The sequence below is a fragment of the Schistocerca serialis genome, chromosome 3, assembly GCF_023864345.2.
Source record: "Schistocerca serialis cubense isolate TAMUIC-IGC-003099 chromosome 3, iqSchSeri2.2, whole genome shotgun sequence".
In the NCBI taxonomy this organism is placed as follows: domain Eukaryota; kingdom Metazoa; phylum Arthropoda; class Insecta; order Orthoptera; family Acrididae; genus Schistocerca; species Schistocerca serialis.
This window is the reverse complement of record NC_064640.1, coordinates 869802866-869820686: the sequence shown is the minus strand read 5'-3', so window position 1 is coordinate 869820686 and position 17821 is coordinate 869802866. Positions and strand designations below refer to the sequence as shown.

General features: G+C 42.9%; 1 protein-coding gene across 1 annotated transcript in view; it reads left to right on the top strand.

Annotated features, from left to right (window-relative positions):
* LOC126471280 (serine protease filzig) overlaps positions 1-17821 on the top strand; it is a 151443-nt gene that overhangs the window by 77285 nt on the left and 56337 nt on the right. Inside the window, exon 2 of the mRNA XM_050099399.1 lies at positions 10992-11064. Coding sequence (XP_049955356.1) covers positions 10992-11064 — 73 coding nt within the window. The remainder of the gene's footprint in view (positions 1-10991; positions 11065-17821) is intronic.

Sequence of the window (17821 nt, the reverse complement as noted above, 5' to 3'; positions counted from 1 at the left end):
GATTGAGAGATGCAATGTGACGTTCAGTTTAATCAAACGTATAAGTCACTTTAATTGCGCAATTAACACAACTGCAACTGCGGCTAAGTAGTCCCAAAGCGCGTTTATGAAGATTCACTTGCGTAGCAGAACGAGAATTCACTCTCGCTATCACTGTCTGTCACTCCACGCTCGCTGCCTTTAACTTACCAGGACTGTTTATAATGATTTGCGCCTTGCGTATCGTAGGTTTTAGCACTTTCCAATGACTGCTGTGACTGCTGCAACGCGAACCTATTGTTGTTGTGGTGATCATCCGCCGCACTGTTCTGCTCCAAAGATACAATCATCGACTGAATTCTGGTGCTTTGTAGAGAATATCACGATACTACATACGCTGTCTCTGGTACCCAAGATGTTGACAGAATGTTACAGTGTAACAGTTCACTTTTCTTTCAGTATTTCATTAATTTGTAATACGAGATATTCTTAACATGCAATGTGTGTTCACAGACACTGCACGGGAACTAAGCTAAACCGTGGAAGCACACAGCAACATAAATAACGTACCGACATTGTCACAATTTGTGGTGGTTTATAGATAAGAGAATTTAATATGGTAATCAAAGCTACATTGGAGAAGTTAACGGTAAATGATCACGTTGGCGACTTCGTCAAATATTTTACTGTCCACACTCAAGAGTGCAGTCATTACCACGTCCCTCGTACTGTGTGTTACCTACAAGAGTCACTGATAATTTCCATTGATTCATGCCGCACGCATACTTTCCAGTGGTTCAAATCTTTCATTCAATCACAAACTGTGTGCTGAAACCACATTTTGGTGCCAATATGCAGATAAAGAAACTGTTAGTGTCGTGGAAAGGCATTAGTATGCGTGCCTTATGATATTACTATTACTAAGAGGTTCAGATGGCAACCAGTTATGACTTGTAAACGGTATCTTTAAGCAGATGGGTGAGTCGTTTATGCTAAATGTACGTCATATCAATAACACGAGTTCCTAATCGCTCCACGTCTAATTCTCACATCTACCTATACAGGGTACAGCGGGTATAAATGCAGATATTTCTATTGAGGACTGAGGTTGGTGTACTGATCAACATTACATCAGTATTTATTTCATTTGTAGACTAATAATTATAGTTATTAGGAGTAGTATGTTTTTAGTTTGGTTAGTACATGTGGCAAGAGAAAGCCATTAATGCTTATTTTCCCCTGGGAGGCGAGTCAGGTGTTGAACTTTGGACACTTGGACACAAAACGAAATGGCTCTAAGCACTATCGGACTTAACAGCTGAGATCATCAGTCCCCTAAACTTAGAACTACTTAAACCTAACTAATCTAAGGACATCAAACACGTCCATGCCCGAGGCAGGATTCGAACCTGCGACCGTGGCAGCCGCGTGGTTCCGGACTGAAGCGCCTAGAACCGCTCGGCCACCACTGCGGCTGGACACAAAACGGTTAGTCTACATCGATAGGTGTATTCCACTTAGGTGTAGTTACGGCCATACAGAAAACATCGGATTGTAAAGTTTGTGACGTGTTTGTGGGAAGACTGTTCGACGCAGAGAAAAAACAACCAACATAGTGATGTGTGTACGTATTAAGGCACTACACATAAAAATACCTCCACTTATACCCGTTAAAACGTATATACTCCGCAAGCAACTGTATAGCGCATGGCGCGGGTTACATCGTACTAATAGTACTGATTTTCTATCATATTTCAGTCACGTATTTTGTGAGGGAAAAATGAGTGTCTACACGCCTCTGTACGTGCCCCATTCTCTCTTCTCGATTTGCGATGATCTCTACGCTAGATGTAAGTGGTGACAGCATGACGGTCGCATAGTCTTCTTCACATATAAATAGCTTCTATAAATTTACGCAACACTCTTTGAAGACAACGACGTCGTCTTTCTTCCAAGGATTCCCATTAAAGTTCCCAAACATTTCTTCTGCACTCTCGTGTGGGGTATAATGGCCTGTTGTGATCCTAACAGCGCAGCTGTGAACTCATTCAGTGAGCGCTGTCGTGCCAAGTTACTAAGGACTCGAACTTGGGAACGATACTCTGCTATTAGTCACACTAGCGTCTTTTACGCTATTTCCTTGTAAGATGGATGACAATGTCCTAGAACCCTTACAACAAATCGAAGTTTTCCATTCGTTTTCCCTAACAGGAATTATACGTGATCGTCCGTTTGATGTCACTTCTTAGTGTTTGCCCTGAATACCTATACTATGCGGCTGGCTCAAGATGTTCACCAGTAATCTTGCAATAAAGTACCGCACACATCTTTCTCTTTGTTACAGGCATTATCTAGCATTTATTCACGTTTAAAGGGAGCTATCATTCATTGCACCAAGTGGAAACTTTGTCCATGTTTTTCTGTATTTTCTGATGATCGTCCGACAACGATACTTTCCTGTACCTAACGGTATCGTCATAGAACAACCTCATAGTGCTATAGAGTCCATATGGTAAAACATCTATGTATATTGAGAACGTTAGAGGTCTTATCGCATGCTGTATGAGCATGTCACTTACATTAAGAACCATGAGTAAGTGACCTATGCAACAGCATTGAAACGTAAACTTCAACTTCGCTCAGCTAAGCGGTTTCTGTTTCAACAAGTTCACTCTGGGGTGTACCACCGGTTCCTCCCATCCGACTGCGTGTACCGCCAGTGAATCACACTCACCTCTACCAGTTATGCTGCCAGCAACACAAAAACGTCTGATATATTGCCTATGTACCAGGCGCAGCGAACAGCTCTGTATACAATTTTGTGCGACCCTTCAACGAGAGATCTTCCTGAACAAATGTGATTAATTTAGCGTAAAATTATTTTGAGCTATCTCTCGTGTTAAAAATAAAAGTCCGATATATTAAAATAACAGCTAGGGTGTCTGAATGCGACCGCTGCCCCACTGCGAGAAAAAGGGAAAGCAGAGCCGCCAGGTGAAAAAAAAAAAAAAAAAACACGAATACGCCTGCCGCCCCACAACAAGAAACACAATGCGCAGCGCCGGCGTAAACGTGTTAAGCGATACATCAGTCTTGATTTACATCACAAGAGTTTCCACTGCTGCTAGTCTGCTGCTGGGTATATTATATAAGTTCTCACTTCACATTAAATTAGATCTAAGCTAAACCTGTATCTGTACCACAGCTGAGTAATCCTTTGCAATTTGTCAGTGTTTTTCGAAAGTAAATAGGAGAGTTTGATATACTAACAAAAACTAACTATGACAAGTAAACCAATTGCAAGTGTCGTTCAGTTGCGATGGAGTACTTCATCTCAAATGACGTGACTATGGGTGGCAAGTAAGACCTATTAAACAACTGTAAATACATGTGAACGAATTTTAAAATTTGCCAAAAATATATCGACCAATTTATGCACCATAATGTTGAGGGTCTCTTTCAGTTCCTGTTTACTTCCTAATACATGATAACGGAAAGACGGTTCTGCCATGAGCAAACACAAATTCTTCTTGTTTAGCTCCCAGACACGTTTCGGTGAGGTTTCATCATCGTCAGTGGATTCAGTTATTTTCTGTCAAATAACATGTAAATAAATTTTGCATGATAATATATACAAGTTTCAGATTACGGTCACTACATTTATAACATTATTAACAGGAAGAATATTTACCTTAATGTCACATTCTGATGCTTATTGGCTCTCTGACATTTGCACTATAGGTGCACCTCTTCCTCCAGTTTGTAATCTGCAATTAACCGGAATTTTTCGGTATTATGTTACGTATCTTAACAAAAATCTTTGTCTTAAAAATTAACTACCGCTTTCTCCCATTTTTCATAGTTTCATTTTAAGCCTAACAATTTGGCAAACATACCTAACATAATGTTGAAAGGTCCTGATTAATTGGAGATGATAAAGTGGAGCAAAATATCAGTTGCACTGAAAATGACTGACAATCACACAATCATCAGTATGTGATACCAAAGTACATATTTTTTCCGTTAGCTGTTTTATACGTGTATACAATAAAATCTCAAGGTTGTATACATTGTCATACAAAATTTCTTGACATGTTTTTTAACATAGTCCAAACACGCCTTGAAGGCCCAGGAATACCACCGGCCGCCGTGTCAACCTTTAGGCGTCACTGGATGCAGGCACGGAGGGACATGTCGCCAGCACACAGCTCCCCTGGCCGTTGCCAGTCGCTATGACTGGTGCCACTACTTCTCAACCAAGTAGCTTCTCAATCGGCCTCACAAGGGCTGAGTGCGCCCCGCTTGCCAACAGCGCTCGGCAGACCCGGAAGGTGACCCATCGAAGTGCGAGCCAGGCCCGACATCGTTTAAATCTGTTGATTTGATGGGAAACGGTGTCACCACTGCGGCAAGGCCGTTGGCATCTTTACATGTTATTTGACAGAAAATAAATAAACTCACTGACGAAGACGAACTTGACGGAAGCATGTTTGCTTTTTAAACAAAAAATGTTCAAATGTGTGTGAAATCTTATGGGACTCAAGTGCTAAGGTCATCAGTCCCTAAGCTTACACACTACTTAACCTAAATTATCCTAAGGACAAACACACACACCCATGCCCGAGGGAAGACTCGAACCTCCGTCGCGACCAGCCGCACAGTCCATGACTGCAGCGTCTCAGACCTCGCGGCTAATCCCGCGCGGCGCTTTTTAAACAAGAAGAATTTGTGTTGCTCAGGGTAGAACAATATTTCCATAATTATATGGATTGACCAATCCATGCCGGCCGCTGTGGCCTGGCGGTTCTAGGCGCTCCAGTCCGGAACCGCGCTGCTGCTACGGTTGCAAGTTCGAATCCTGCCTCGGGCATTAATGTGTGTGTTCTCCTTAGGTTAGTTAGGTTTAAGTAGTTCTAAGTCTAGGGGACTGATGACCTCAGATGTTAAGTCCCATAGTGCTTAGAGCCATTTGTATCATTCGATCAATCCATACTTCCTAGACAGATTCATCTGGTCATCAATTTATTCAGAAATTTCATTGCATTAGAATCCCTCCTGCCATTCACAGTTATTTCGAAGTCCTGTCTCATTGGTTCTGAAGGAAACCTCAGCACTTAATTCTGAAAATGAGGAACTGTACTTGAAGTTATACTTTAGTTTGGGTGTGTGAGTTGTTTCAGAAATCGGTACAATGCAGCAGTTAAAAGTATGACTGAGTTCAAAGAAGATCTGCATGTTGTCTGAATTATATGCTTGGTTAACATAACAGAGTTCAATGAACGTACAGTAGATGTAAAGGGAGATGACGAAAATTCTCAGAGCTCGAAGTTATACATGTTTCCTCGATGATTAGATATTGCTTCGGCATCAAAGGTGTTCCCTCGTTCTCAGCGTCATTGTTCTCGCTCAAATTTCGCAGTGCTAGGAAAAGATAATCAAGGAGGCCATGGAAACAGGAATTTGCGGTGACAGTGCTGGTAGAGATATGGGATTACGCACTAAGTAATGACCGAAGCGAGCGTGACAAAGGGAGATTGCAAGAAATATGTTCTCCATAGCTTACATCTGACGCTTGATCGTTGGAGTTATGCTCTCTAGAGCAGTAGGGACAACTTTCACATCTGCCGGGTCCCGTCATCTCTGCTACTATCAGTAGCTTCCCTTGCGAAAAAATGCTAAATAATGTTGATAATTTGACATTTTATCCGGATTTATGTAACAGATTCACCGGAGACCATTTATACAAGAAATATGGCCGTGAAACTGTGTGGCTTTGTCAGAAAGCTTGAGCGAATTCGGATATTACTTTTGAATGTGTGCTGTAACTGAAACTATATCTGCTCGGATGTTGTCTCAATCTCAGACCTTTGTTTAAATACTTATTAAAGATAAGAATACAAGTATTATACATATTTTTCATTGTAGCGGTATTAATCCTTACTATATGAACGATAACGATGAGGAAAGTAAACGCACAAGGTAGGATAGGCCAAGAACTGTGGCATTCTCCTTGATCAATTACAGGAATCCACGGTAAATCTGTAACTCGACGGCCACGCTAGAATTTGAACACCACTCCTTTTGAATACGAGTCCAGTGTTTCAAACACAGTCACTTCCTCAGTAGGTCATCTTTCAGAACACACTTAGGATTACATATATAAAGTAGCGGTAACATACACTGATCAGCCAAAACATTATGACGACTGCTCACCACGGGCCGGCCTGGTGTGGCCGGGCGGTTCTAGGCGCTACAGTCTGAAATCGCGCGACCGCTACAGTCGCAGGTTGGAATCCTGCCTCGGGCATGGATGTGTGTGATGTCCTTAGGTTAGTTAGGTTTAAGTAGTTCTAAGTTCTAGGGGACTGATGACCACAGCAGTTAAGTCCCATAGTGCTCAGAGCCATTTGAACCATTTTGTCCACCGCGACGTTAGATGCCGCCTGGTGGCGTTGCATGCACGTGACGCGGTAATAAAAGTATGTAAGGGGAACATACACGGACAGGAGATCACCCTAGCGAAGATATGGGTTGCAAATGAATTCATTCAGATAAGCAACCTTGACAAAAGGTAGATTATTATTACGCAGAGCCTGTGAACGATTATCTCGAAAACGACGAAGCTGATCAAATATTCAACAGCTACTGTCGTGAGCATCTACGAAAAGATGTAAAAGGAAGTGAAACTACCACAAGGCGCAAAATGGTTGGATGTCCACGACTATTCACAAGCGTGGGGTTTGGATGCTTGTCTGTTCTGTAAAGGAGGATAGATAGTGATCTGTGGTATCTCTGCCGAAAGAACACAATGCTGGTGCACGCACAAATGTTTCGGAGCAGACCGTTCATCGTACTTTGTTGGACATCGAGCCCCTGCAGACCACCTCCATGTGTTCATACGTTGACCCAACGACACCGTCAATTACGATTGTAGTGGGCATGGGACCATCGGCATTCGTACGTCAATCAATGGAAACGTGATGACTCTTCGGATGAATCACATTTTTACTACACTAGGTCTATTGTCGTCTCCACAAACGCCGTCATCGGCGTGAATGGCGGTTCGAAACATTCAGTGCGCCACGGGGGCAGTGGTGGGAGAAGTTTTATGCCATGGAAGATGTTCTCCTGCGCTTGCATGGGACCTGTGGTAGTAATAGAAGACAGGCAGACAGCTGCGAACCACCTGCATCCCTTCATCCTTGATGTTTTCCCCGACGGCGATGTCATGTTCCAGCAGTATAACTGTCCGCGTCTCGGAGCCGGAACCGTGCCACAGTGGTCTGGGGAGCATTATAGTGAACTCAGGTTGATGTCTCGCTGACCAAATCCGCCTTATGTAAATCCTATGGACCCCATCTTGGTCGCTATCAGGTCACATCAGCGCTTACCTAAATCAGCGGCCCATTATTTACGCGAACTACATGACCTGTGCATAAACATCTAATACCACATACCTACACAAACCTACCAACAAACTGTCGGATCCCTGACACGCAGAATCAGTGATGCATTTCGTTCGAAAGACGGACAAACAAGCTATAAAGCAGGTGCTCATTATGTTTTGGCTCATTAGTGTATACCACTCCTACTGCGCTTTCCATTCCTAGGCACGCGGCAGCAATTCCCCTCTCCTTCTCCTGCCCCTTTAAAGTTTCGTAGCACGCTGTTCCATCGTGTCATGATCAATCTCTTACAAATTTAACAAAAAATGGTAAATTAACAGTAAAATTTTCATATTATTATGAAAACGAAAGGAGTCATACAATTTTCTGTATACTCCCACCGAAGCAGAACAGAGAGAGCCTTTGCAGAAAAAGCATAAATACGCTAGTTTTCCACCTTTCACGGATTGGATTCTTCCTTTTGGACTTAGACTGAAATCTAATTCAAATCCAAGAGACTGAATTCGTAACCCGCCTTTTCAACAGAAATTCAGCTGTTTGGTTCACTGGCGAAAAACGGGTGATGTGAGACTCGACAGTGTAAGTGACAACGGCTGCAAGTGCACATGAAATAGAAATCCATTGAAATAACTGACTAAAAGTAGGTAACATCAAAGAGCATCGTTTTTTGTTGAAAGACGAAAATAGGTTAGAATCCTGCCTCGGGCATGGATGTGTGTGATGTCCTTACATTAGTTAGGTTTAAGTAGTTCTACGTTCTAGCGGACTGATGACCTCAGATGTTAAGTCCCATAGTGCTTAGAGCCATTTGAACCATTTTTGATGAAAATAGAAGAATTAAAGCCAGTATGCTGTGCTTTACCAAATGTCAAAATCCAAAAGAGAGACCTAACAGTGCTGAAACCAATACAATTAGCTTTTTTGGGTCCTGCTAGATAAAGTGATTAAGACACATAAGGTAATGCTTGATTTTTCAGTATGTACATTTATACTATACAAATACTGTGCGCCATTTAAATGGCTTCCCACTGATGGAGACGGACTGAATGAGGAAGCTGTATGTTCTTAGACTTTTCATTGAAATTAGACATCTATTTATGTTTCTTTACTCGGCTTGACAACAATGTTTTTACCATCTGTGAAAAAGGATTCTGCCTCCTGAGTCTGATTCCATAAAATTTCGGCTATACGAGAAATCACACAGATTTGAAGGTTGTAGATTCATCAGTATATGTAGGGATTACAATCACGAACGACTTAAACAGGAATCATCTCACAGTAAACTTTGTGGGAAATGTGACCCAAATACTGTGTTTTATTGGTACAAAGCATAGACGCTGGAACAAATCTACTGAAGAGATTGCCAACAATACACTTGCTCGTCCTCTTCTGCAGTATTGCGGTGCGGTATGGGATTGTTAGTAGATTGCCGGAGGTCATCGAAAAAGTTCAAGAAGGACAGTTCATTTTGTATTATCACGAAACAGTGGAGAGAGTATGATGGCTATGACAAGCATATTGGGGCTGCAATAATTAAAACAAAGGCCCTTTTCGCTGCAGCGAGATCTTTTCGCAAAATTTCATTCACCAATCTTCTCCTCCGAGAGTGGTTTTGCATACCCTCTGCCAAGCGCTTAAATCCGAATGGCAGAGTAATCATGTAGATATGGTTCAAATGGCTCTGAGCACTATGGGACTCAACTGCTGAGGTCATTAGTCCCCTAGAACTTAGAACTAGTTAAACCTAACTAACCTAAGGACATCACAAACATCCATGCCCGAGGCAGGATTCGAACCTGCGACCGTAGCGGTCTTGCGGTTCCAGACTGCAGCGCCTTTAACCGCACGGCCACTTCGGACGGCATGTAGATATAGATGAAGATGAAATACAGTTCTGTGTCCGTGACACAGAGCAAGAGCAGCACGGGGGTCGTGATAGAACACTGCGAAACGACGTCTGTTGTAATCTTTCCCCATTCAGATTATGTGGTGTCCTTCTGTGAGTCATATGAGTTGATGGTCTTCATATCAGGAACGGCTATTTTATAAACGAAGGAAATAATCTGATTTGGACAGCAGATGGTTATGATGTTCATCCATTTTCTTAGAAACTGTATTTTTGATACACTACTGGCCATTAAAATTGCTACACCACGAAGATGACGTGCTACAGACGCGGAATTTAACCGACAGGAAGAAGATGTTGTGATATGCAAATGATTAGCTTTTCAGAGCATTCACACAAGGTTGGCGCCGGAGGCGACACCTACAACGTGCTGACACGAGGGAAGTTTCTAGCCGATTTCTCATACATAAACAGCAGTTGACTGGCGTTGCCTGGTGAAACGTTGTTGTGATGCCTCGTGTAAGGAGGAGAAATGAGTACCATCACGTTTCCGACTTTGATAAAGGTCGGATTGTAGCCTATCGCGATTGCGGTTTATTGTATCGCGATATTGCTGCTCGCGTTGGTCGGGATCCAATGACTGTTAGCAGAATATGGAATCGGTGGGTTCAGGAGGGTAATACGGAACGCCGTGCGGGATCTCAACGGCTTCGTATCACTAGCAGTGGAGATGACAGGCATCTTATCCGCATGGCTGTAACTGATCGTACAGCCACGTCTCGATCCCTGAGTCAACAGATGGGGACGTTTGCAAGACAACAACCATTGGATGAACAGTTCGACGACGTTTGCAGCAGCATGGACTATCAGCTCGGAGACCATGGCTGCGGTTACCCTTGACGCTGCATCACAGACAGGAGCGCCTGCGATGGTGCACTCAGCGACGAACCTGGGTGCACGAATGGCAAAACGTTATTTTTTCGGATGACTCCAGGTTCTTTTTACAGCATCATGATGGTCGCATCCGTGTTTGGCGACATCGCGGTGAACGCACATTGGAAGCGTGTATTCGTCATCGCCATACTGGCGTATCACCCGGCGTGATTCTATGGGGTGCCATTGATTACACGTCTAGGTCATCTCTTGTTCGCATTGACGACACTTTGAACAGTGGACGTTCATTTCAGATGTTTTACGACCCGTGGCTCTATCCTTCATTCGATCCCTGCGAAACCCTACATTTCAGCAGGATAATGCATGACCGCATGTTGCAGTTCCTGTACGGGCCTTTCTGTATACAGTAAATGTTCGACTGCTGCCCTGGCAAGCACATTCTCCAGATCTCTCACCCATTGAAAACCTCTGGTCAATGGTGGCCGAGCAACTGGCTCGTCACAATATGCCAGTCACTTGATGAACTATGGTATCGTGTTGAAGCTGCATGGGCAGCTGTACCTGTACACGCCATCCAAGCTCTGTTTGACACAATGCCCAGGCGTGTCAAGGCCGTCATTACGGCCAGAGGTGGTTGTTCTGGGTACTGATTTCTCAGGATCTATGCACCCAAATTGTGTGAAAATGTAATGAAATGTCAGTTCTAGTATAATATATTTGTCCAATGAATGCCCGTTAATCATATGCATTTATTCTTGGTGTAGCAATTTTAATGGCCAGTAGTGTAGATGTGCTACAAAGTGGTACCAAAAGTTTGGACTATGTCCGGATTTCAGTGTGGTAACAGCATGTGTGGTGTGTTTCAGATGATGGCACGGCTGCTGTGGTTGGCGCTGCTGCTCCACGGCGGTCTGGCCTCGCAGAACGCAGCAAAGCAAGGTACAGCCTCTTCTGCCAACGATCCACTTGCAGCTCTTCACGAGACGCGGAGAGCGAATAATATTGGAGCTAGTCTGCTGCAACGAATGCCTTGTATGATACACGAAGCACTCACGAGGAATAAATTTGTAATTCTTTCCCTTCGGACGAAATGTAGAACTTCTGCGAGGGAAATATGCTTGAAGATTCATGTGTTCTTGACTGCAATCGGTTTTCCGACCATACTGGTCGCTTAGTGATGTAGATTAATCGGCAAGGCTCATTTTTCTTTCATAATTTTTGGAGGTGCATCCTATTGTTTAATTATTGAGAGTTCTGCAAATATTTATTTATTTTATGCTCAGCACTTCACTCATGGTAGTAATCGGATATGTGGACAGATGAATACTTCCATATTGTGCTGCAGAGACGCCGTGTATCTCGTACACAGCGACAGATTGTATCCGAAACAATAAATAAATAAACAAATTAGGATTATAATTCACATAAGACTCCATACATATTGTTTCCAATATGTGTAGTGAGTAAGCTTCTTCACTACACGTTATGCTTGATGGAGTCTCCTAAAACTATATCTCTAGTCATTACTTCGATAACTGCCTTGTGGAACTGGGCCTACAATCACTGATCTGACGTATAAAGTTAGTTGCACAATGACGAGATAAAAGTCATGGGATAACGATATGCACATATACAGACGGCGGTAGTATCGCGTACACGAGGTATAAAGGGGCAGTGCATTGGAAAAGGTTTCCGACGTATGGTCACACAACTAGAATTGACAGACTATGAACGCATCTAGCTGCAACTAGATGAACAGCTGCTTATCATTTATAATTTCCTTTTTCTTTTTACCAGTTGGACTTTTCACTTTTGGTCTCTCTCTCTCTCTCTAGCACTCATACAGTATCTCTCTCTCTCTCTCTCTCTCTCTCTCTCTCTCTCTCTCTCTCTCTCACACACACACACACACACACACACACACACTCACAGCTTTGAAGTGATAAGCTAGTTTAAAAAATCATTGTCCTTAGATCATAGATTTGTAATGTAACCCACTCTATAATCCATGTCAAATCTCTGAATATTATTGAAGAATGAGTACTGATAACGCAATTATTAATGCATGTATTAAACAACTGGCATGTGTTTCTTGATGATAAATGTATTCTACAATGTTAATCTGTTTTCACTGAAAAAACTAAAAAAAATGCTTAATTGTCAGATGTAGAGGCATTTGATACAGACTACAGTTTTCTATTCTGCTCCTTTCTGCATCTGCTTTCGTATGACTGTGCTGCTGTGAAGGTAAAATGAGAACACTAACATAAAAAAGACTTAATAACAAAGAATTGATGCCCAAGACGCTGGAATTGTTTGATTCCGATACTAGTCGGAAGACAAAAATCATCGTGTAAATGCTTTATTGTGGTGACGAGGTTTAAGAGTAACTTGTGAACTGGGAGAAGGTGCCTTAAACATTCTAGGCGCACCAGTTATTTCTGCTGCTACAGAGTGTTCGTTTAGCACTTTTGGATGGATTCATAGTAAAAAAAATAAACAGACTCACAATAGAGAGAGGTGCAAAACTAACCAACTCGCCTATAACTGGAAGTTGGTGAATCGAGCAGGAACACGACCTAAGACAGTTGGTCCCAGGGGAAAATCTGTACTGAATAGTCCAGGCAAAGACAAACTGGAAAGGAAGCCAATAGTCACTGAGGAATCAGATGCACGACAATCTGAAGCAGAGTCGGAACTTCATGATTCTTCTTCAACTTAAGAAAATCAAGAAATTGATTGGTAACATCTTTTAAATTTTTGTGTAGTAGTATAGTACAAGTAAAAATACTATAGGCTAGCCACTTAATATAACCCACTTTTATTTTTAAAAAATGACTGTTAAACTTGAATGTAGTTTCCATTTTTATTACATTCTGCCCTAGGAATTGACGTTATTAAAGACGTAAACAGTAGTTGCCTTTTAAAGTCCAATTTATTTTCCTTAATAACCCTCTCGTAATTCTCAAGGAGGTTTTTAAACTTGGTTGCCCAACCACTAAAGAAGCAGTGTTGCAAAACACATTTCCAATACAAAATATCAGCCTGATTTTTTTTATAAGCGCTACGTATCAATTAATCTTTAAAAAAGCATAAATTCCGGAGCATTTTCGAATTTTGGGCATTTTCGTAGGCATTGATCCTGAGCATTTACCCCAACTAATAAATGCCCAGGCATTTTATACCGTTACCCGCCGCATATGGGCACCCTTACCAGAAGATGATAAGGCAGCCGATCGGCACTAATGGCTCATCATGAGTCGGAACGTAAAGCTGGTAGCTAGACTATGGTTAATACCACAGGGTGAACAATGATCTTAATATTATTTTAAAGCAATTATAAGTGAAGTAGAAAAGAGATCCTAGTTTCAGATAACGACAGAAGCGTATAGTCGAAAGTTATGACCAATTCCGTATCAGGAGATCTGAACATCGGGATGCTGTGGAGATATGAAATGTTGGAGATATCCGCACGTGAGTAAGTGATAAGAAAGGTGACTGCTTTCATTTAAGATGTATAGCCTGCAAAAATTTTCATTAGCTCTTTTAGAGGAGCTATGGGAGCGAAAACAGCAAGCCTAGCAAAGCACATAGAGAGGAGCATAGCTGAGGGAGACGCATCTCTCACTCACTGCAGACACTAGAGCCAATGTTTCTACTACATACAGAGCGTCTTCCTTCTTTTCCGAAAAGGAGACCAAGACAGTTGCTGCAATGGAACTACTTCATCACTCACCCCTCCACAAACAAACAGTCTGCGTACAAAACAGAGAAATGAAACAGAAGCTGCTACAGTGCTGTTGCGCACATATTGGTTGAACGTTAGGATTCGTTGTGGGTGGATCTAGCACAGCAGTGGCCGAAAGACTTCTTATATCTATTGATTCTGAATTAGGGAAACCAGCAGTAGAAAACTTATTTACGAATACGCTATCTGATCAAAAGTATCCGGACACCTATTAGCGGACATTCGTATGGGTTGTGTCCACATTTCGCCTGTATGACTGCTCGAAGTCTGCTGAGGATACTTTTAATGTAGTGTCTGAATGTCTGTAGAGCCCATTACTCCACAAGAGCCGTAACCAGGGAAAGTTCTGATGTTGGGCGCTTTGGTCTGGAGCGAAGTCGACGTTCTGACTCATCCCAAAGGCGTTCCATTCGGTTCAGCCCATCTCAGGAATGTTATTATCCATAAATCATTGACTTACATATGCTGCTACATGACACTGTGACGTATCATGTTGATATGAACGATCATCTCCGAATTATTCCACTACGGTACGCAGTACATAACGCCGTAAAATGTTCTCACACTTTTGCGCATTAAGCGTTTTCTTAAGCACAAAAGTGGAACGCACACTAAGCACGAGGAACACCCCCCCCCCCTCCCCATGCCCTAAAACCACGTTATCCATACTTCACTGATGGTACTACTCATGATGGCTGGTAATATCCTCCAGGCATTCGACAAACCCAGACGCTTCCATCGTGTGGTCACAGACACTAATACGACCTATTCTTGAGTACTGCTCGAGCGTTTGGGATCCCTATCAGGTCGGATTGAGGGAGGACATAGAATCATTTCAGAGGCAGGCTGCTAGATTTGTTACTGGTAGGTTTGATCATCACGCGAGTGTTATGGAAATGCTTCAGGAACTCGGGTGTTAGTCTCTAGAGGAAAGGAGGCGTTCTTTTCGTGATTCACTACTGAGGAAGTTTAGAGAACCAGCATTTGAGGCTGACTGCAGTACAATTTTACTGCCGCCAACTTACATTTCGCGGAAAGACCACAAAAACAAGATAAGAGAGATTAGGGCTCGTACAGAGGCATATAGGCAGTCATTTTTCCCTCGTTCTGTTTGGGAGTGGAACAAGGAGAGAAGATGCTAGTTGTGGTACGAGGTACCCTCCGCCATGCACCGTATGGTGGATTGCGGAGTATGTATGTAGATGTAGATGTAGATGTAGACTGTCACACCAAACACTCGTTTCCAGTCAGTCACTGTCTAGTTGAGTTGCTCTTTACGCCACCTCAAGCGTCGCTTACAAAGGAAACTCCCCATCGCATCCCCACAGACTTTATCGTAAAATGGCCCAGTGGATAGCCCGTCAAAAACCGAGCGTAGATCAAGCGTTGAAACAGGAAGAAGGTGTACTGAATTGTGAAAAAAGAAGCAAATTAGAAACAAAATCAGATGGTTCAAATGGCTCTGAGCACTATGGGACTTAACTGCTGAGGTCATCAGTCCGCTAGAACGTCTAAACCTAACTAACCTAAGGACATCACACACATCCATGTCCGAGGCAGGATTCGAACCTGCGACCGTAGCGATCGCGCGGTTCCAGACTGTAGCGCCTAGAGCCGGCAAAATTAGAAACAGTGAACGGTCCAAGCTCAAGATGTTGAATGTCGAGCGACTTCGGAGAACCACGCCATCGTGCTTATGTGGGCACGGTGTTGGGCTGCGAAACCGGAGATGCGTGCTCCAACCTTTCTCAAGCCCAACTTTTTTCCACAAAATTATGAAGTTTCCGTCCGCTCATTGGCTTGTCTATTCTCCCTCTGTAGTCTTGGTAATTGTCATACTATTGATTATAGAATATGAGTCATGTGGTAAGAATATTTTACCGTCGCAAGTAAATGTGATGAATAGTGAGAGCAGGTGAGATGCCGCATTGACCTCTCACAGAAGTGAAAACAACGAATAAACGAGTGTGAACTATGTTACAACAAAGGAATTCAAGATTGATAACTTCCAAAACGGAACGTATGACATAACGTGTAGTACTTGTGTAGAACAAATGGGAGGCACGTACGTCTGAAGGTCCCTTCATTACACTTAGCTGTTGCAAACGGGCGTGACATATCAACACAGACACAAATTTGAATGTCATATATAAGAGACTATCACTCTCGATTGCGGTAATGCCTTCTTCAGAAGATATACCTGAGTCTATAATTTGTCTAAGAGGGCATGGTCTAGAAATAAAACTAAAAGAGCCTGAATAGGCGTAGTCACATTTTATTTCTAGACCATGCCCTTATAGATAAATGATAGATTCAGTTATATCTTCTGAAGACGGCTCAATTATTTGGGCTGAAACCTAGGTAAAGGTTGGTTTCATTACCGCAATAGAGGCTGATAGTTTCTTAGATTATCACGATTGCTGACTGTGCTGCAATGTTGAAAGTACAAAAATTTGAATGTAAAGAACAGATACGTCAATGACCGGACGGATAATTCATAATTTTGTGAAGAAGAAAATGGGCACAAGGAAGATTTGAACACAGATCTCCCCCATTGCTGTGCAACACCTTGACCACATAACCACGACGTCGTGGCTGCTGAAGTGTGCTCGATGTTGCAAATCTTGAGCTCGGACCGTTCATTGTTTCAATTCTCCCTCTTTTTTGACATTTCAGCATATCTTCTTCTGATTCCAGACTCGATCTGTGATCGGTTGTTGATGGGCTGTCCACTACCTTGCCATTAAATCTGAGAGGGTGGGATGGAGAGTTTGCGTTGTTAGTACTGGCTTCCGAAGTTTGTGAATTGTGAGGTGTTGATCGACCATTGAACCCTGTACTTCTTGACTCCCTACGCACAGTTATTTTCCAGATGGACTGCAGCACATTGGAGTTCGCGAGTGATTCCTTCCTCTGGTGTCATGTGATTTATTACAACAACCCTCCACAAAGTTCGACGGTCCCTATCCGTCAGTAAATGAGCTCTGTAAGTTAAAGGTTTAGCTGTGGTTGTTCCTTCGCGTTTCCACTTCACAGTCACATCACCAACAGTCGCATTCGGCAGTTTTAGAGGGGTTGAAATATCCATAATGGATTTGTTTCTTTAATGAGAAGCTAACGTTCGAAGTCACTGAGTTTTCCTCAGCGACCCATTCTTTTGTTACCGCTTCTCTACTGACAACACAATGCTCCCCACCTCCTTTTATTCTCGCGGATCTGCCTCTGCTGACACCTAGTGGTCAATTTCGCGTCACATAGGGATGTCCGGATAATTTTGAGCGGATAAGAGTAGTCTGTTATAAGTAATGCAACAAAACACCCCACTTATGACTCTCTGTGTCTCCAGATGTTAGAAGGATCTGAATGTGGTGCTATGTACACATGTGATCAAAAGAATCCGAACACCCCAAAAAAACATACGTTTTTCATATTATTTGCATTGTGCTGCCACCTACTGCCAGGTATTCCATATCAGCGACCTGAGTAGTCATTAGACACCGTGAGAGAGAGCAGAATGGGGCGCTCTGCGGAACTCACGGACTTCGAACGTGGTCACGTGATTGGGTGTCACTAGTGTCATACGTCTGTACGCGAGATTTCCACACTCCTAAACATCCCTAGGTCCACTCCTTCCGATGTCATAGTGAAGTGGAAACATGAAGGGACACGTACAGCACAACAGCGTACAGACCGACCTCGTCTGTTGACTGACAGAGACCACCGACAGTTGAAGAGGGTCCTCATGTGTAATAGGCAGACACCTATCCAGACCATCACACAATAATTCCAAACTGCATCAGGATCCACTGCAAGTACTATGACAGTTAGGCGGGAGGTGAGAGAACGGATTTCATGGTCGAGCGGTTGCTCATTAGCCACACATCACGCCGGTAAATGCTAAACGACGTCTCGCTTGGTGTAAGGAGCGTAAGCATTGGACGATTGCAC